At 37.3% G+C, this 22,234-nt stretch overlaps 1 protein-coding gene across 2 annotated transcripts in view; it reads right to left on the bottom strand.

Annotated features, from left to right (window-relative positions):
- Nucleotides 1–288: 288 nt before the first annotated feature.
- Nucleotides 289–22,234, bottom strand: part of rspo1 (R-spondin 1) — a 33,702-nt gene continuing 11,756 nt past the window's right edge. For both annotated transcript variants that reach the window (XM_067448371.1, XM_067448372.1), the window contains 5 exons: nt 19,254–19,626; nt 14,883–15,074; nt 11,918–12,058; nt 8,982–9,191; nt 289–1,899 (listed from right to left, as the gene is read on the bottom strand). In XM_067448371.1, the coding sequence (XP_067304472.1) occupies nt 1,745–1,899; nt 8,982–9,191; nt 11,918–12,058; nt 14,883–15,074; nt 19,254–19,626 (1,071 nt within the window). In that variant the 3' untranslated portion in view covers nt 289–1,744. The remainder of the gene's footprint in view (nt 1,900–8,981; nt 9,192–11,917; nt 12,059–14,882; nt 15,075–19,253; nt 19,627–22,234) is intronic.

The following is a 22,234-nucleotide window of genomic DNA, read 5'->3' as shown; positions in this document are numbered from 1 at the left end:
GTAATTATGCATAATTTATTAATCTTACTATAGCAGGCACGCGTAGTGTGTAACAAGGACACTGTAAAATAGTGTTACCACACAAACTAACCTGGTAAAATATTGACATTTTAATGTAGAGCATGAAAAAATCTAATTTTAAGAGGAGTAGGTCTGTGAAACCCTCAACATCAGTCAGTGGTAAAACAATTATTAAGAGATGTCACCCTTAAAAATGTTCCCATGTGACAACTAGCCCTGTCCCCCATACAAATACACAAGACAAAAAAAGTTCTTCATTCAAATAAACTGCATCCAAACGTTTATTGAAGTGTTTATTTGCCTTGTAGATTTTTATAGAAATAGATATATAATAACAATATGTATATTGCATCAAGATAAACGGAAGCTGGCATTTTCAGTGTTACAATTCTCATTAGGGGTGTATATTGTAAATACTCACTGGATTTCCCAAAAGCACTGTAAGCCTACATGTCATAGAAACCATTAGCATCACAGGTCTCAACAATCGACCTATGCTTATAATACTTTTGAGAAATGCAGCCCAGGTCGAGATGCCGTGGAAAGCAATCAGACTAAGTGTGACTGGATGCTACATTTAAATAACCGTATGATGTACTGCGTTCCTCTGATACTGATACTGTATGTTGCAAAGCATTATGAATGATGGGATATATTGAACCTGTTGCAAACATGATAACTGAGCGATGAAAAACCTATAAAGCATATAATCAATGCTGCTTAAGCATAATGCTGGTTTGGTTTGGTACTGTTGACCTCTCTCTTCTCCTCGCTTTACAACATAAAGGTGCACACAAGAACACGGATTCAAAAACACACACACACGCACACACTGACACGCACACAGTCTTTCATACACATACTTAAACATTGTACATTCCTCATAGGATCGCTGCCTTCTTCTGTGCAGAAAATATTGGATTCATTTTCCCCTAATCAAAAGACTTTTTTTACATAGATCATTAAAACAAATAAAACCGCTCTACCGGTTGTAAGTTATAAGTGCGTTCGTCTTGTTTCTTCATGTTTGGATAGTTTCATCATCATTAAAGTTCTTCTTTCTCCACATGCTCTCTGTAAACCACAATATCAGTTCCAGTGCCTTCTTTTGTTATAAACAACAGAAAGAAAAGAAAAAACAGAAAAAAACAAAGAACTTTACAGAAAAAAATACTTTTCACTCTGAGACCGACTCGCAGACAGACTCCAGACTGTTTGCTACCTGTCACGAACATAAGGAGATCCAACTCTGGAGAACAGGAATGTGATTACAGCTGGATTAGGTGAATCACAAAAGATTCTAATGTATTGTAGATGTTCTTTTTGGACGGCGGGCCTCATTTGCAGTGTCTTCTATAGTTCAGAAACCTTTCTAAGAGAAACATATGGAACATTTCGCCGACCACAAACAATGTCGTTTCCTGTGGGAAGGCTTACAAAAAGACGACCCTGCACACACAGTCTTTCTGGGTGCTTCCAAAAAGCATGAGACTATCCAACCCAGATCCATGGTTCCCTCAAGCTTTACTCAGTTTACACAGTTCATTATTTAGTACAGCAATCCTCCAGTTCTCATTGAGCATGGTTTACGTGTAGCAGCGTTATTCCTTTTTTTTTTTTTTTTTGCATAAGTTTGATTTGTCACAATCAAATACTGTTTGTCTTCAGGCAACGAAGGTGGGCCAGGCATTCTCCTTTCTTAGGCTCACCTGACACCTTGAGGTTAGGTCACCATGCTCGTTGTTAGGGTGGGGACAGTGGTGGACCGGTTAGGGGTCTTTTTTTTCTTTTTGCCAACTTTGCCACTTTCCTTGGAGTCTCGTCCACGGTTCTTGCCATTTTTCTCTCCACGGTTCTGTGGGTTCTTCTTCTTTTCCCCTAAATACAAGAAAGTTGCAATCAGTGTTACTTTGAAAAGTAATGCGTTACTTTTTCTAACTTGGAGCTGGGCTTGCTTGTTTGATGTTAAACATTACAAAAAATGTAAGTTTATTTTACGCAAATGTAAAAATGAAGGAAGTGCAGCCTTACTCCTGATTTCTCTTAACATGGGGACAAGAGCCGTGTCAGTCTATGAATGGGAAAACGGAGTAACTTGCATTACTTTTTTGAAAAAGTAACTCAGACATTTTGTTGTAAATCTAAAAGTAATGCATTTACCTGAAAAAAGTCACAAAACTTGCATTACTTGTAATGCGTTATTCCCAAAACTGGTTGCAAAAAACAAACATAATGTCTTGTTTTCCAGGAACAATATATAAATAAACCTCAATACATTTTAATTTATACTTAAAACAAGAAAAACATACAATTAAGATAATACAGCTGTACTTTTACATTTTAAACACATTCAAAAATGAATTTCAACACAATAATATCAAAATACTAACATAAAAATACAATGATTGCTACTTTACGTTTATCTGCCTTTTTTTAAGAGAGTTGAGTAGTGGAGAGGTTTAGAGTAAATAAAAATACCTAGTAAAATGTATAAATGTATAAAAAAAAGTATATGCTGAACTATAGTGCTGTACAAACACCTTTTTGAAAAACACAGGCTGGTTTGTTTCGCATCAGCCTCACTTGCACTATTATAAGGGGGAGTCAGGGCCTCCAGACTGACTGATATTTGTTATGAAGTTAGTGTTGTGAGTCTTAGTGTTCCCTGGAAACCAAAGTCAACACTCATTTGGTGCTGGAGAGCATTCACTCTGCACTTGATAACATGAGCCACACACACTGCCGCTCTGCGGCTCCTGAAATTGGCTCTCTGCTCATCTCAAAGCCCTGATGTTCTACCACAAACTGTTGCATGTGCTTTTCCATAAAATGCATGATTAAAAATAGGATGGAAAGGGCGCAAACAAATATTTGTTTAATTAAACCTTTGGTTTTTAATACGAGTTATATAAAAAGCAGTTTCACTTTTACAGATTTTTGACTTTAAAAGGCATTAACGTAAACATGTCTTAGGCAAACATTTAAGAGTTAATGGACTTGAATCTAACAACAAAACAAACAATAATTAGAATTCTCTATAATATTTAATTTGTTTTGCTCTGATAGCAAAAATACTGTAGCTTCAAATGAAGCCATAGTAGATCCGCTGCGCAACTCTGAGAAACACACAGTAGTGGTGTTTTGTTTCTGAATTAATGTATTTAAACAAATCGTTGGATTGAATGAGTCAACTAAGACACTCACTTTTGCTCCTGAACTAATCGGTTGAATGAATGATTCATTGACTCACTTTTAAAGACAGTTGATTGTTTTGTACAATGTTGAATCAGTATGTTTAAACAAATCAGTATAATGAATGATACAATGACTCACTCATAAACACAGTGACTGCATCTGAAATGACATGCTTCCCTGATATATAGTAGGAGAAAAAACAGTATGTGAATAGAGAATCGTGTCTGAATTCACAGTATTTATATTAGAAACATACCCAGGTGACTTATTTCTGGCAAGATTCTGAAGTGCGCATCTGATTTAAACTTTACCATCCCGTGAGGCTACGGGAGAGGAGTTGTGAATGGCAGTGAAGCGACAATCAATCAATCAATCAATCGAATATATTTATATAGTGCTTTTTACAATGAGGATTGGTTCAAATCAGCTTCACAGTGCCAAACAGGACAATATTGCAACAAAAACTGATTTGGCTGTACAGTCGTTCTGGAGAAAACAGTGATTTTATCAGCTTATTTTAATTTATCATCTAGCGAAAATGTTGGCAGATCAGTATTATAGTTTTTATAATTAAATAAGACCTACTTCATTAATTTTATTTGTATAGTTGAATAACTTGGATCATAATTTTCAGATCATAATTTTAGTGACACAACGTTGATAAGTCACATGACACATCAGTACATCCGGATCACATTCATACAAAACACAATCATACTAATGTACTTTTTAGCAGTCAGAGTAATTAATTATCCGAAAGAAGCACCTATGCAATTTCAGGCACAGCCAGTCACTACACTCTAAAAAATGCTGGGTTAAAAACAACCCAAGTTGGGTTGAAAAACAACCACTGGGTTAAAACAACTCAACCACTGGGTTAAAACAACTCAACCATTGGGTTAAAACAACTCAACCATTGGGTTAAAACAACTCAACCATTGGGTTAAAACAACTCAATTGTTGGGTTGGTGCATTTTCAACCCAACTTGGGTTGTTTTTAACCCAGCATTTTTTAGAGTGTATATTAATCAGCGTGCTTTGAACAATTAATTCAAATGAATAATTCATTGACTCACTTATCTCTCATAAAGTCACGTGCTGCCACCTACTGGCATGAGAATGTAACCAACTGAAAGCATCATAAGTGCTGAAAAGACTTCTAGTGGTGAAACCTTCTAGGACCTATCCAATCAGATTAAAGGACCAAAGATTAATATGTTGTATGCAGGGCATAAAAATAACTTTTTCCACACCTGCCAATGGCCGGTGACTTAAGAAAAATGACCAGCCATAAAAATAGTTTTACAAGCCATGAACAGATTAATCCTGTTATTTAGTCATGAGCAGTGAGTGATTTTCTTTGTCTTTTGTTGTTTGAATCAAACTAAAAACAAACACAGCAACAAGAATATTAGGCTGCTGTCACTTTAAGAGCTAATGCACAGATCCGATGTGTTTTCTTTCTCACCTGTTTACATTCACTTAAGACAAAATGGACAATGTTTATGAGGATGCTTGCCAAGACAGGCTTTTTGACATAATTTTGTTTAAATATGTCTGTTTAAGCGCAGATGTGAAAGAGAACTCAATTTGGTATTTGTACGCTGTCTGAGACACGTATTTCTGGGCGAAAGAGAAAAGAATTGAGTTCCCTTTCTTGTTGATGCAGCCCAGACCAGTCATAATTCCCAAGAATCAATTGCGTTAGTTCACATTACCGGCCAGCTGACGATTGACACCGTTCCATATACTCACCAGCGGCGATTTTTAACTCACATTTGGCGCTTGCCAAGTGTTCATTTTAGGCCCTGGTTGTATGTGTGGTATTAAAACAATTAATTATTTCATAGTTTTATCAGTGAAAAGATTCTGAAAGACTTCCACAAACAAAACAAAACAAGTCTAACTGAATTCAACTGTTTAGTATTCACTGCTTTGAGAAGAGCGATCTTGTTCGTGTGAGAAATTCAAAGGACTCAAGTTCACAAAATGTGAAAAACTTGAGTCAGTTAATCACGATTTTAAAACCAAGGTGAAACAAAAAAACATGGAAGGAAATGGAGCCTTAAACTTTGGATCCACATGGAGGAGACTTGTTAGCTTTGATAAAGCGGTAAGAGCGCTTGGGGAGGATCCATTCATTTATGACAGCAATAATTACAGCGCTGCTCAATCCAACCTAAACACCATCGCCTGACAAAGGCAATCACGCATTAAGTGTATTCGGTTTTCGTGCAAAGACATTTATTAAGCTACAGGAAGGGGAAGAGAAAGGGGGGAGCTTGGCATAATCAACACAAAGCGTGAGATCTGCAGACCAGTAAATCACCAGTGTTATACAAGCACTGCCCCCTGTGATTTTTACAGCAGCCCTGTCAGCCAATTCCTGCAGATGTATTCACAGCCTTGCTAATTTAGCACGAGGTGAACGTTGCGCACTTAGAAAAAAAAGAGGGTGTTTGGGTCATGCAACCCATAACCTATGAGCTCTTTGACACCTGAGTTGCATTAATTCTTTTCGAGTGGATGATGCCACTTTGCTTTTGAGGTGAAAACATGTTTTGACTCCCGGCCGAACACTTTTCTAACTGATCCTATCTTAACATAGTTAGGGCAAGCATGATATTATTAGATTGAACTACAAACAAATGACTTTACACGTGTCCAGACCTATTAGTTCACCGTAGCGCTCTCTCCCTTTCTCTCGCTATCTCTCTCTCTCTCTCTCTCTCTCTCCCTCTCTCTCTCTCTCTCTCTCTCTCTCTCTCTCTCAGAAAGCTTTTCCGACAAGTGGACTCTCTGAATTTAGAAATTTGGCAGGCGATATAGCACTTTTATGGGGCAGTTTATAATATTTCACTGTTAATTATTCTTATGGACCCTGGGTGAAAATTCTTTCCACAATACGGGCGTCATGCAGAGTAAATTTGCCTCTTATTTCTCAAATAGCGCTGTTACACCTAGTCCAGCAAAGCATGGAATCCACTTCCCCCGAAAAAAGAACAGCGAGCAGAGATCTTGTGAGGCTGTTTGCATGAATAAGACGTAATTTCCAGGAACACACAGTTTCTCCGAGCTCTAGAAGGTATATTCCGGTGTTTATTTTAGGAACCACTCTATGGGTGGTGTTACAATTAGCTTAGCGTTTAGACCGAGTCGTCAGTCAAGAAATTTCCTGTACTGCACTGATAAGAATCGCTTGAATATGGAGTCTAGGTATGCTTGCTCCTTAATGTTAACAACATTAAGGAGACCTTTTTCTCAGCATTCATAAAAAACTCTGATCAAATGAGCTATCTTTACTTTAAGTAATGAGATCATCTTTACTGGAAAAGCCCAGTGGGTAATAAAGTGTGGGAGACTTCCTTAGTTCTCACATCTCTTTCAGTTGCAGATTTTCAAATGTATCAATTTTATGACAAACAATTAGATTTGTTCTGATTTCTTCTTTTCAGCCCTTTTCTTCTTATGTGGACATGCTCTATGCCGTGTGTATATTAAAAAACAGGCATTCCTGAATTAATGCTAGATTTTAATAAAGGAAGCACAAGATTTTGAGTAAATAGCAACTTCAATTGCAGTCTTCTAACAAAGTAAACAATTGACTAATTGTATAAATTATATTGACTAGCCTACTTGTATGTGCTTTTTAAGCTTGACGGTTACAATAATCATTTTCCCATTCTTGTTTTTTTTTTTGGATGAAAATGTAATTTGGGTTTGGAGCAGCACATGGGTGCTTTACTTTGGGTAAAAGATTCTTTTCAAAATAAAAGCCTATTTTAATAACTAAAAAAATACATATTATGTTTTGCAGAAAATATTCGGAAAATTAAATTAATTCAGCTCAACTTGAACAATGAAAAGTTAATTAAAACTCATCTGAAAAATATAATGCTAAAATGCAGAAAATTCATGATTTTCTAATGCAATATTTAAATCCTTGACATAAACTACCATTGAGGTTAAGAATTTGTAAAGTTTTTCGAAAGAAGTCTCACACTCACCGAAGCTGAATATTTTTGATAAAAATAACGTAAAAACAGTAATATTGTCAAATACTATTACAATTTTTTTTTTAATATTTTATTCCTGTGATGGCAAAGTTGCATTTTTAGCATCATTACTCTAGTCTTCTAGCCTGACGTGGTCATACTCAATTCTAGTCAGAATATGAGTCTGAAACTGCTCCATTGGGCTGTAATTATGGGGTGTGTTTCAGCCGAACCAGAAAAGACCTCGATTGGATAGACCTACAACCAATCAGAGCACCGGAGTGACGCATAACATTAGTTTTCAAATGTCAACAGAACTCAACTGCACTGTGTTGCCAAGTCTGCGGTTTTCCGGAGGAGTGTTTTCCATGTCCGCGGGTTGAAGCGACCTCATATATGTGATATATAGACCTAGGAATGCAAATTTTAGCAGGCAACCTTGCCAAAATAACACACATCTTACCCCCCCAAACCGAAGAACCCCCCCAGAGAAGCTATCGGGCTAGTTTTAGGCTAGTAGTTGGCGGGTTTTGTTGTTAAAACTTGGCAACCCTGTCTGCACGCATGCTGGAATAAATGATCTTTACCGGTGTTTAAAAAAATTATTTAAGGATACACAGTTACTTACCAACATGATCATCATTTCAGAGAGAAATAGTGAAGGTGAATGCATACAAACAAACTCTCCGTTTAGGATTTGAACAAATTCAACCCATGCGCCTTTGATGACGTGGAGGATTACATTACTGTTTATCATCTGTCCATCATCGTCTAAAGCCCACCCTGACAATTTCATTGGTCCGAACAGTTTCTGTTCGAGCATAATTACTCTTCTATGGATCAAGTCCAGAGCGAACTGCCCGAGCTCAGATGTTGTGAGGTCGGCTGGCATCCAGGCTACTTGTCTTCAGTGTCGCATGATCCTACAGAAATTATTTTAATATGCTGATCTGATGCTCAAGAAACATTTCTTATCATTACCATTGTTGAAAACTGTTGTACTGCTTAATTTTTTTGTGGAAACTTTAATATTATTTGAAATAAAATGTTTTGTAATAATGTAAGAATCATTGTCACTTTTGATCATTTTACTGTATCCTTGCTGAATAAAAGTAACATTTCTCTGACCCCAAATGTTTTGAACGGAACCGTAACAAGCTGATAGCATCTAAAAAAAAAAACTTCATTAAGCAGTTGATATATTTTTTGTAGACTTACTATAAACTACATTTTTCCTCCATGCAAACTCAAATAGGCTAAAATCTACACAAGCCATCCAGGCATGTTTACACCCTGAGGAAACAACATGTTCAGACTTTTTTTGAACAGTTCACACCCAACAGGTCCACTACAGATCCACTACAGATCCACTGGCGTTCCGTTCCCGCTCGAGAGCCAGAGCAGCATATTAACCTCACTTTCCAGTAAGTTAAAGCAACAAACAAAAGGCCGCCCTCAGATCCGCAGCCAGCGACGAAAAGATTACAAACCAGCTGGGGCTTCTGTTTATTTACTGGGAACACTCAAGGATTTATTTACACCGTATTATGTCAAAAAGCGTAAATAAACGAAATCAAATTAGTTTCAGGAGACCGCTTAAGTGTTTTTCCGAGTGGCCAAAAAAGATAAAGGATCAATAAATCAACAAATCTGTAATTTGCAAACACGCGTATTGAAGCTGGATAACTGATTTCACGCATTCCTTTTGGCGCAAGTATTTCCTATCCACCCTCTATCCAACATTTTTCTGTTGTTCTTTCACTGATTTACCTTTGCAAGGGATCTTTTTCTGCACGGTACATCTCTGGGTCTGTGTCTCTGGGACGCAGCCCGAGGGCGGCGCGGCCCCTGTGGAAGTGGCAGGACTTGGAAGCTGTACGAGCTCCCTAGTACGGGTCTGGTTACCCTTTTTAAAGCCACATGTTTTGTTCTTCTTCATGCAAGGGCCCCATGGACTCCACTCGCTTAGATCACATTGGACTGCAACACAGAAAAAAGAAAAAAAACATTTTTAATGAATCTAGTTATGTACCAATTACAAAATGTAATACATTTCAGACGATAGGGAAAAGACAGAAAATGTTCGAACAAAGTTTGAACATTTTGTTCCTCTGTATGGGGGTCTGAAAAACATGTTACTCCAAACAAAAGTTGAAGAAATTGCATTAGGAAGCCCCAAAGAATCCACAGTGGAGATTCAGACTGCTAAAATCCAGCATCGCTCACATTTTCCAATTACTTTTTGCTAAAAAGCAGAGCATGTGTTATGATTGTATGAGGTAGGCTCCATTTTTATTCAACGTAATGACAAGCTGTCAAGCTCTAAACTTTCAATTGCATTGATCTGTTTTCAAACGCAAAGTCTTGTAAGCATCCAATTTTTTTTTTTACATTTGGGGGCAGCAAGGTCAAAGGGAACTCATCCATGCAAAAAACGATCCACATTTCAAAGTGTCGGACTGACTCATTGACGCAGGTGAGGCATTATAAACTTTGGCAAAATGTCACCTTGGAAGTCGAGGCTGTGCGTTTAAAGGCCAAGCAGCCTGGAGGAGCCAGCACCACCATTGCGAGTAATGGTATTAGTGCTGTGTTTGCTTGCTTCTGACAAAAATATTTTCAAAAGAAATCAATAAACCCTTATCATCCAACAGGCCTTTTGCCAACGTTCCTCTCAACAGCGATTGAGAAACCACAGAAAAAGGAAAACGGAATTTGAAGAAATACAAAAAACTAAAGGCATCCAAGAACTTTCCAGTTCCATCATTCCAGCTGTATAACTGATTTGCAATGACAGAAGTACAGTACCAAGTGATGACATGCACAAAACGGAATATAAAATAAAAAAGCTTAAATATATGATTTTTTTAACATTACTGTTATCATAAAATATATTATTAATAAAATGTCAGTGTGTTTTTATACAATATACTAAACATTTCTTACGAATTGCATTCATCACAATAAATTGCGTGTGAACTGTAAATATAAATGACAGTGATGTAGAAGTCATAATTTAGGTTTCAAACGTTTTAAAGGACAACTCCGGTGAGAAATGAACCTAGGTGTAATTAAAAGATGGTTGCAAGGTAGATCGTTCTCTGGGATGCGTTTTCATGAATATAGAATGTAAAGAGTTTTATCTCTAAAAACAGATTAGCTCATAACACTAGTCTATGGGGCACAGCGAAGTGAAAGTAAATCGCTAGTTAATACGACTAACAAGGCTCAAAATAGCCTCACACTAACACAGTAGCATAATGAGGGTCCCTACATGCAAACCGAAACATTGAGAACTTAGTAAGTGTACAAACAGTTCAATAAGAAGATACTTTATAAAGTCCGTTCACGGACAGGCGCCATCTTGGAAAACAGTCTCGACTCATCGAGCGACGAGAGCTCTGCTAAGTGATGAACTGTGACTTGGAATCTCATATGGTCCGTTGTTTCTGGAAGAAATCGCTGAACGCAAAAGAGAAAATAAATAAATTAATAAAACTAAAAATGTCCATGTTATTACATTACACAAACTTAATTCCTATCGACCAGCTCACTTAGAACAGCGCTCGTAGATCGATTCGTTGAGACTCTTTTCCAAGATGGCGCCTGTCCGCGAATGCGTAAGGCACTATGTTTATAAAGTATCTTCTTATTGAACTGTTTGTACTCTTACAAAGTTCTCAATGCTTCGGTTTGCATGAAGGGACCCTCATTATGCAACTGTGTTAGTGTGAGGCTATTTTTAGCCTTGTTAGTGGTATTAACTAGCGATTTAATTTCACTACCCTGTGCCCCATAGACTAGTGTTATAAGCTAATCTGTTTTTAGAGATAAAACTCTTCACATTCGATTTTCAAGAAAACGCATCCCAGAGAACGATCTACTTGGTAACCATCTGTTAATTACCCCTAGGTTCATTTCTCACCGGAGTTGTCCTTTAATTTAAAGGAAAAGTATGAAAGAAATATATTTCAATGTATCATAAACTGGCCCTGATATGTCATTAGACATTAAGAAATCATGTTAATTTTAAATACTTATATCACTGACAACAGTAGTCCGGCCAGAATATTGCCATTTAAAAGTTGTTGTTGCAGCCCTCAACTGATGTTGACGTTGACATGTTGTGTTTCGGCCTGAAGCTCCACCCTCCACCTATCTACCAATCACGAAGTCAGTAGTGTTTCGGGATCCGGGTTGCCAGCTCAGCTCTAGTTACCACAGCTGCAGATACAAATGTTCTTGTTGGATACTGCAGCCTATCTGGCAACCTCGAGTCAGGGGGGAGGGGGAGAGAGGATACACCCATAGTATCAGTTTTGGCCACAATCTTACATACACTTCCTTTAAGACTGAAAAATTCTAAAATTCACTTAACATTCACAATTTGTTTGACTAAGTTCAAGCATCGCAGGTGTCAAAACGCTGTTTATTAGCACTTAGTAGGGGAAAAAATACTATGGTAGTCAATAAGGGTGAGATCTGCTTGGTTACAAACATTCTTCCAAATATCTTCAAAGAAATGTATAAAGGTATAAACTGAATTTTAATTATAGGGTGAACTATCCCTTTAAGACATGGTAAAATATATAAAATCTAAATTTCTAAAATGACCAAAGACATTAATTAGGCACTCATTTATTATAGAAAGAATCGTATCAAAATACACACAAGCAAAATCTAATAAACAATGAGGTCTCACTCACCTACACACTCCAAGGTGCCATTGACGGTGAATCCTTCAGGACAGCTAGAGAAACACCGCCCTCTGTGCGAGTACATGCCCTCCTTACATTTTGTGCAAAAGTTTCGGCTAAAACATGCCTCACAGTTTTCTATTTTACATTCTGCAATGAAGAAAGACATACAGAAATATATAATCAGTTTATCAAGACCAATTGTAAACTATGAACAAGTGGCCCACCATCTGGTTGCTGCGGCTCTTACAGTTTCTTAAGAATGTTAAGACTCTCGTTTGGCTTCCTCACACCTCTGTCTCACTGTAAGCCTGCCGTCTTTGATCAAGCATACAAACTGTCTCAAATTGGAGGGCAATTGTGGATTTTGGCAGAGGGAAAACCATGAAAAAGAATTTCCCCACTCATAACCCCATTATCTTCATTATCTCATTCTGATAAACGGGATCCAGTGCTTAAATACCCATCTTAATCTTTTCCTTTGGTTCTTTAAATCCTAAAAGAATTTGCATATGGGTCCAAAGGTCTGAGACCAATGCTCTGATCATATTGAGAATGATGTTTTAAAGTCCTTCAATGATAGCAGGAGTTCACCTGGCAAATGTTCCCCATTGTAAGTCATTTTTCTACGTTTTAAAATCCTAAAACAGATTATTTCCTGCTTTAAAACGGATTAGAAATCAGTCTTCTGACTGAGACAGAAAGAACTTTAAATCAAGAAGGAGTGCTAACCATTTTGCGTAACCGGTTTAAACGCTGAATTACCATTACATATGCGAAAATGTGCAAAAATAGGGTTCTTAAATTTCTGTTCGAATACCTGGGACATTCTCAGAGCGGCAGCACACGGATATCTCGGATATCTCTGAGTCGCGGCCAAAAGCAGAAGAGGGCCTAACAACATACTTGAGCCGTGTTTTTTTTGGTGTAACCTCTGCTCTCAATTACTACTTTAAATGCCTGACAACTAAATTAGTAATGTTTGGAGCAAATTCTTTTGCACTCAAGCATTTACAAATGTACCCTTAATTCAAGACAAATGTTGTTAACAAGACATCATGGGGATTTGGAGACTAATCAAATGCACGCAGCTGATTGAATAATTGCAGCGGGGCAGCCACTCAGAGGCCTGAGATGAAGGAGGGGTTCGCATGCACAGCCGTCTCTCAAAACACGACACAAACGCACAGAGTGAGAAAGAAACAAATACGTCGCTGGGAAATGTTGGCGATAAGAGGTCTGGTGACGTTCCGAGCGATTTGAAGCCGACACCTGTGGATACAACACATTTCGGTGTCAATGTGTGGGTCATAAAAATACTTAGGCTAACAAGCGGACAGCTGCATGTGGTATTTCAAAGCAAGTGTAAAGTATACAGTCAAGAAATGATGAATTAAAGGCTCCAGAGGGTTGTGAAATAAAAACAGCGCTCCGCTAATTTCTCACTTCCCTTGATGCTCACATTTAAATTTAAGGTTATCTAGAATGAAAGTTTAAATCAGAACCATCTGAGAGGTATTAGGCGGAGTGATGCAAGAGTGTATCTTGGTAACAAAAGTATTTTCTTCCTATAACAAAATATAATGACTCCAAGCTGTGGTTCACACTAATTGGCTATCAAAACACGCTTGAAAAGGGAGCAAGGCGTTCAATTTACAATTGGAAAAGCTTCGGTAGGTTGAAGTTAGAACGGCCTCAAATAAAGCTATTCATTTCCTCCCACAACAGGAGTAAAGAGGTACCACATATTAATTTACGAGAGGTACTCCCTTGCAGTTCTCCCGCTTTGCCTTTGTCACAGTAAAAATGCTCACGCACATGGTGGGAACAGGTCGCCGGGTCTGCTAAAACAAAGAGGTCGATTAAAGGTAAGTCAAATGCGTTTTGCGTAGGGTTTGCGTAGAAAGAATGAAAAATATGGCCAGAGTTGAACTATCATGACCTCTGCTTTTACAGCCTACAATAATAACACAGACTTCCGAGGAGAAACAGACAAACAGCAGTGTATTACCAATGTTTTGCTTTGTGTTTTATCCCCTAACCGTGTTTTTCTCCCGCAGTGTAAGAGAAAACAGATCACTGGCTCAGCATTAGGCATCCACTGGTCAGATGCGCTGTCATTGGGGGTTACAGTACTAATAAATGAGGTGAACAGTGTGATTGTTTCATAATTGCATAACTTGTGCCTTCTTCCCAATGGCATTAAACACTAAATCACTGATGTTAAAGCTTGGGCGAACGGGAAAGACATTTTATGAGTCTGTGTTGGTCAGAGACTTGATCTTCATTTTTCAAGAGAGGGTAAGATGTATCAGTGGGCAAACTGTGTCACTCCACTTTAATCTAAAAAAACCCGGCAAAATATATGCCTATGATTGACAGATGGACAATAGCAAAGTGATGAGAATTTACACACATATTATGTAAAGAGAAACTTATTTTAGATGAGATTAATCATTTGACAACACTAATTATATATATATATATATGCACATATATATATATATATATATATATATATATATATGTGTGAAAATACATAATTATGTATATACATAACATGTATGTGTGTATATACATAATTATTCTATCTTTATCTAAAATATTCTTTATCTAAATTATTCTTTTTTTAATTATGTATATACACACATACATGTATATATTTAAGAAAAAAAAAGAAAAGAAAAAAAAAAATAATATATATATATATATATATATATATATATATATATATATATATATATATATATATATATATATATATATATAGAATAATTATGTATATACACACATACATGTATATATTTAAGAAAAATATATATATTTATATATAATATATAATGTACTTTATTCCAGCCACCAGTCTTCAACATTTCGTGTTCTTTCAAAAAATAAACCTCATTACCTTAGTATCCCCGTATACTTATTTACAGTTGAATTGATAAAATCATTCCAGTAGATCTTAAAGACTCACGTGTGCATTTGTTCATATCCCGATTTCGAATGCCATAATATCCAACAGGACAGGCAGCGAGGCAGATTCCTATCTGACGTATGTCATTCCGCTCCAGTAAGATGAAGAGTCGGGGGCGACATTTAAGACAGCCGTTGTACTCTGAGCAGTGTTCACAGCCATTCGAGCATGATGGTGGTACTTCAGTGCTTACTGATGGGAGAAAGAAAGAAAAAGCATGAGCGTGATATTTGGCAGTGTTTTCTTACAGTATAGAAGACATATGTCTTCTGCAAAATGCTTACGATGACTATTTCCCAAGGAGTAAATGCGTTAAGTGCTTAGACAGCTGGATTATAATGTCAGATACTCTCACCAGCCACCCCTAGCTTGATTTGAACCTGCTGCCTTCGAATGAACAACCAGGTTCTTTTACTATGAGCTTACCATCAGATAAATACACATTTTATATTATATAGAGAAAGATCGGCAGATGAGTGGATGGATTGATTAGATAGATAGATAGATAGATAGATAGATAGATAGATAGATAGATAGATAGATAGATAGATAGATAGATAGATAGATAGATAGATAGATAGATAGATAGATAGATAGATAGATAGATAGATAGATAGATAGATAGATAGATAGATAGATAGATAGATAGATAGATAGATAGATAGATAGATAGATAGATAGATAGATAGATAGAATTCAGTAGGTTTATAATTAATTTGAGAGAGCTCTGTGAGAACAGGCGATTCATGATGACGCATCAACATGAGGATTTCTAAACAGGACTTCAGTAAACATGGCACTGCTTTATCTTGTTAAACACAGAGGTCTGTGTTTGCAGCTCATTTGTGCCAAGTACCCTTGTTCGTTTCACGCTGTTCATTTGAAACATTCATGTGGGAAATCTTTCATCGGAAGATGTTGCAGTATTTTGAATCGGACGGTTAAAATTTGGGGACATCACGCACAGATTTGCGATGAGTCAACTAGGGACAAAGGGGCCTGAAACTTCGATTTTAGCTCGTTCTGTCCAGGTGCTCCAAAATGCTGATGAATGATGAAATAAAATCTACAGCAAGCTATCTAAGAAAGCTCAGTCATCCCTTGTGCCTTGCTTGTAACGTCCAAAAATTTCAGTGTCTGAGGCCAAGAAAAAATAAACGATTACCCTGAAAGGATGTCAGAGTGCACATCCTGTTCCTGGTAGGCTGAATGGAGTCAAAACTGTGGTCATCTGCTTTAATTTATGGGTCTATGTGTGTAGCATCAGCTTTAAATATACACTCTCAAAAGGCAATCAATCCCAGTGCTGTTAAAATAACCGTCCAGCTGTAAATATACTGTAAGTGGCGCAACCTAATGGATGAATAAATCCCTTACATTGATCTTGTTCTAAGGATGTTTACATATTTTTTCATGGGGGGGCGGAGGGTGTCATATAACCTCGTCCTCATCCATAAAGCAAAAATTTATATTAAAATGATCGACTATTAATATTCAGTAGCAAGGACTCCCTGGTGGGTTCAGCTGAACAAGGAACACCAACCACCCAAAAAAGTCCATAATATTCCTTAGAAGTGGATCGTTTTCAGGCATATGGGTGTCCTTTATACGATCACGGCATTTCTCTCCACAGCTGAAATAAATGAAAAGGACTCTCAACAGGAACAACAAATATGAAACTAGCATTATAAATGATGAACGTGAAAAATTGTTTTACACGGGTCTATTGAGTGACAGTTAGCCTGGACAAATATACGGGAAGGTTGGTTAGCATGCACAAACCTTGCACACACACTAAAAAAGACACTTCTAGACAGAGTTATATTATGATGACTAAGGTCCCCTTTGGATTCAAACAAAAACTTACAAAAAGTGTAAACTCACAATGAGACCATCATACAACCTAAAATACCCTAAAATATCTCATTATTTATTAGCAGAGAATCACACTTCGCCTTACTGAACATCACTACACAAGCATTTCTATAAAGGAATGGCCCAATCCATGTGAAGTCGCACGCACTGACTCTGAATAGAATTGCACACTTCTGCCTGAATTCTTATCTTATTAACCAAATTTAATAAATCAACCAACTACCTTAGCTGAACTTGACAATAAACAACAACACAGTCAGTGAAGAAAAGTTCTGCACCTTCGAGTGGACTCAGATGACCGAATGTGGCCAGTTAAAGTCAAAATGATTGCTTTTATTAACAATTAGCTTTTTTTATTGTTCATGCATTGGCATCATGTTAACCTCAGGTTTGCATTTCAAAACGCATGCACCTCCGAGTCCAGATGCAGTGACATCTTTTTCATATTCTGAGCTAAAAAAAAATCCTTCATTTTAACAATTTAAAATAAGTCTGAAAACATATGAAAATATATCAAGAAGTGAGAATTTGTAAGAAAGTAATCCAAATCCATTATTACCCAGAATACATAGACGTCTTCTTTTCTTTGATAACAAAGTTGTCAGACTATGTCGCTCATATGGATCTCCCTTGAAGCCATAAAATTAGTGATTTTTTCTAGCCGAATAACATTTTTCCTCCTTCATTATCCCTGAAATATCATTAGGTGGACTGTTTATATGAGCTGTTACTGATGAACTGTACTGTACGTTAAAATCCTAAAGTTTTCCACTAGTATAAGATAAACGGAAACAGACATATATATATACCTGTTTAAAGCATTAGCCTAAGAAAACGTAGTGAGGTTTATGCTTTAAACAAGAAAAAAATGCGAATGGAGTAAGAAAAACCAGTCAAGATATATTCCCTGATATCAAGTCGTATTGCTTAAACAATTTTAAAAGTGTTAAAATCAATGTTTAGACATTTTTACTGAACAACAGGGCAAAAATACTGATAAAAAATGATTTGTGTCCATAAGTATAGCTGGATCCCTTTTTAACGTACAGAGCAGTATCATATTTTTAAATTGTTTATAACGAACAAAAATAAACTCTTAGACCAATGAAATATGAGTTGTTTTGCTAGTTATTTTTATAGGGAGGGAAATAAGTACCAACAGGCACTAAAGTGTGACCGCCAATCAATCACTTGTATAATAACAGCTGTCAGAGGTGTTTGCTTTCATTTTGTTGATAAAACGCTAGAAAGCTGCACTATCAAGAAGCACAAGTCAGATGAGATTACAGTGAGGTCAAGAAGTCTTAACAGATAGTGAAGCATCCGCTGATTTATGCGACCAAGTTACACACTGTTTATTTCTCCACAGATAAGCTCTACATTCTCATTGGTGCTGTTTTGATTAGCGCTACAGGATTTCTAGCCTTGGCGACCTGTGTAACTGTCACAACACAATATATGCTTGTTTTGTTGCTATTAGCATATGGCAGGTGAATAAAGGTAAATGTTTTAATACTATTGTCTCAACAAAGTGAAAACAGTAGCAAATGCAATGCAGCTTTGTGTACAGCCACTGTGAATGTCTCTGCGTTACCTACAACTTCCTCTAGAGGAGGCTGTACACTCCTCAACACTGGAAGCAGTCGGCAATGTACATTTCTGAATAATCTCACCCCTTCTTTTAAATGTTACATTTTGATAAGAAATTGATTTGATCGTCAGGGGTGATTTTTTTTTTTACATTATACCAAAGGTCAAAAGTATTTACTTATTTGATAGCAGTATACTACACGAACAAAAATAAGATGTTTTTTTAATAAACTTACATTTTTTATAAAATATTAGTTTAACTATGAAACTAATCCTACATGCTCTTACTAGGAGACATGAACACACGAGAGAACTTGTGCGATATTTCTGCACATTGCAGCAGAGCTCACATACAGAGGTGAGCTCTGCTGCAATGTGCAGGTTGACTCTTCACCATTATTCCCAAATTAAATACTTATTGAGTATTTAAAATAATTTTACTATATAAGGTAAGCAACTTAAATAAGTCACTTTCCTTCAACATAAATGTGCTCATTAATTAGCAATATTAGAAGTTCTGCTGCAATGTGTGGGTTTCACACCTAACTTTTCCACAAAAGTAAGAAATAAATGGAGGAAAAACTATTAAAAAGCTATGAAAAGGTTAGCTCTGAATCCAGGCAAATTACAAAAATAAAGTCTCTTAGGCATTATATTTAGGCATCCAGGCAAAAACCTCTAATGGGTCAAATTTGGCCATGCTTTGGAACATGACATGCTCATTCACAATTTGTAACACAATTTTAGTAACACCCCACCAAAACTGTCTTGAAAAAAAATGATGAAACATTCTAAAGACAAAAATACTCTAATGAGCCACACATAACAGGGACTGACACAGAAATGAAATGTGAAAGGCTGCACTAAAGATGAGACATGAAGAGAAAGACAGACATCGACACTCACTCCGCCTTTGTCTTCTTGCTTTGGAGGCCTTGAGGTTATCGGCGTGACCCATGGAGCTGAGGAAGACCACTGCCAGCGCCACCAGTCCCAAATGCATAGTCCCTGCTACCCAGTCACGCTGGGTCCCGCCTACAGGCAGACAGATCACAGCTGAGGGGGCCCCTTTCACGCCGTGGCAGGTGGAACGGAGTCGACTACAGCCGCTCACGGAGCCCTTGGCTGGGGGCCTCTGCCGCTGCAAGTCCGAACATGTTTGTGGAGCAAACCATAGCACTCGACACGACGAAGAGGAGAACGATGAAGTTTGGGTGCGGAGAGCCGGGGCTAGATGAGATCTTGTGGACAACGCAAACTTCCCTTCAACCCATGAAGCCTAGGGTGAAAAAAGAGAGAAGAGAGAGAAGCTTGTGGCGGGAGCTTGCCAGGAGATCCTAACGTGAGTGAGCAACCCAGCCCAGGAGCATGTGTCTTATTAGGGATGCTGGGAGGAGGAGGAGGAGGAGGAGGAGGGCGAGTGCCGGGGAAAAAAAAACGAGAGAGATGGAGAAAGGTTCTGGACTCCTACGCGTGACAACGCATCCGTCAGTGCCAAGATCTGCTGCGGAGAGACAGAGAAAAGGGGGCGAGCAAGGGAAGGAGGGAGTTGGATGTGGAGAGGAGTGGGTGAATGGGGGGAGAAAAGCACAATGAGACATGTATATAAAACCGTACTTTAAGTCAGCATGTCAATAGAAAGTCCAAATATCTTGCCCAGGGGAAGACATGCCTTTTTTTTTTTTTTTTGTGCTGTTTTTGTCAACTTTAAAAAACTAGCTTTGCATTTTCTGTAATCCGTCATATAAAATGTTTGGAATCAAGGAAAAAGCGAAGGAAAGAAAATAGCCTTACGGAGGGCTTGCATAACTGCACTCTTTCATCTCTATCACTGCTCTTTCTCAACGAAGTTCAGCATTTCTGCGCTCTAAATTTGTTAAATTGATTCATGGAAGTCTGGTCTGGACTCAATAGTGTAACATAAGCTGAAACTGGTATTTAGTCCATTTTAACCACACATTCCTGCCATGCTTATTTTTTTCCTTGGCCAGATAGATTCATGAGCCGGGAAAGCAAACAAAATGTTTCATGTTAACTGTAATTTCCCATTAAGACTGACAAGAGCTGAAGAGTCTGGCCACTAAAGCTAAAACTGATTTGACCAAAAATAAGGCACCGTGAAACAAATACCACAATAACCTTTGGTCGATGCACTTCCAAAAGTGAGGAATGGAGAAAAAAGAAGAAAAAAAAAAAACATGTTTACCCCATCTGTCAGAAAACAATAGGCAGAAAAAAATGTATCTCAAGCAGCTAAAGCAAAGAAAGCGATCACATTACGCCTCTCACTATGACCGATAGATATGTTTATAGAATGATTCTTAATCACATTCCAGCAGAAACGGATGAGCGTTCTGGATTTACGCAAGAGAGACATCATGCCTAGAAGTATCAGGAAAGCAGGGCCATATTTGGCCACAGGTCCTCTGGATCTTGTATCATGTTATTTGTTAATTCTTAGCATTCCAAAAAGTGCTTTTAAATGCCAACAATAACTCTACAGATATCTACATTTCATTTCAGCACTCCTGAAATATGAAAAGCTGCTGAGTCTATAAATTGTAATTTATGAACTAACATGCTAGACAAACATGATTTTCCCTCTGTTTGGTTTGAATTTAAACTCCAAAAGCAACGGTGAGAATTCAGCGGGTGGAAAAGCCACTTAGTGCAAATGAGTAAACGTTATTAATAAGAACTGTAATAATGTTTAATTGTAGCACAATATTCATCACAAATAACAAATAATCTTTTGATTGCAGTGATGTGATAAAGCTAAGCAACAGCAAAGATTAATAAAGTGGACCTGATTTAAATAAGGAAAAGGGGAAACAATATTTATCTTGCACATCAAGCATTAAAAGATGATCTCTAGTCTAGAAGGAATAAGAAGAAATCTTCTTACAACCTCCGCTCTCCACCAAAATTTTGCAGACATCTTTTCTCAAAAGTTTATTTATCTTAGACAATGAATAATACTCCAATGTCTTCGACACTTTCTCACTTTCTCCGTATTTATTACCCAGAGCCAAAACCTCCCGTTGCCTGCTGTTTGCAGCTCTCGTCAGCAATATTAATTAGGATGTCAAGTCTGACGCACAGATGTGCCATCGCCCTGGAAGCAGACAGGGGGTTTCTCCGGAAAATAAAAGATAGATGATGTTCGAGTTTACATTTTCAGAGGAGGAAAAAAGAACGCTCAGGTGAAATCGAAAAATAAGGAAAGTATCTGGAAACTGGATTTTGTCCATTTAAGCCAAAAGGAGAAATCTAAAAACCTATAGGGTAAAGCCTTCCTCTTTTCAACCAATGTTTATCTACAAATAAGTCGAATCCAAGCAAATCTTTAATAAATTATACTCTCATTATCCAAAATAAGCCTCTGAGTGAAGCACGAGGGGCATCCCTCCATTCAGCTTCTCTTAAAATACTGTGACAGCTTTTCATGGTTTGGAGTAAACACTGTCTTTGCTCTCTCATCCATTAACAAACAACAGATTCTGTTCTTCTGTTGTGCTCATTTAGCTAAATAACAAACCAAAACTCTTGTCTCATTTAATCATAAGAAGATGAAATTGTCTGTTGTGTCATTCCTCTCGATGTATCATTTGCAAAGTGCTGCAATTAAATCTGGAATATACAGCTTTTGGTCACACTATATTAAGGACCACACTTTTCAGATGGCAAAGACACCGATCCATAATTTTGCTATACTGCAATTTTGTTTTTATTTCAAATAAATGGCTTTCATCTAATAAAGAAAGATAAATTAGCCGAATATACCATCTTATAAGTTGGACTGAACTTTTATTTACACTTGTTCATAAAATAATGAATCTTAAAATAATGAATCAGTATTTCATTGAGTATAAATTAGTCACTTAATT

This window comes from Pseudorasbora parva, chromosome 7 (assembly GCF_024679245.1).
Source record: "Pseudorasbora parva isolate DD20220531a chromosome 7, ASM2467924v1, whole genome shotgun sequence".
Taxonomy (NCBI): Eukaryota; Metazoa; Chordata; class Actinopteri; order Cypriniformes; family Gobionidae; genus Pseudorasbora; species Pseudorasbora parva.
This window is presented reverse-complemented; position numbering and strand designations above follow the sequence as displayed.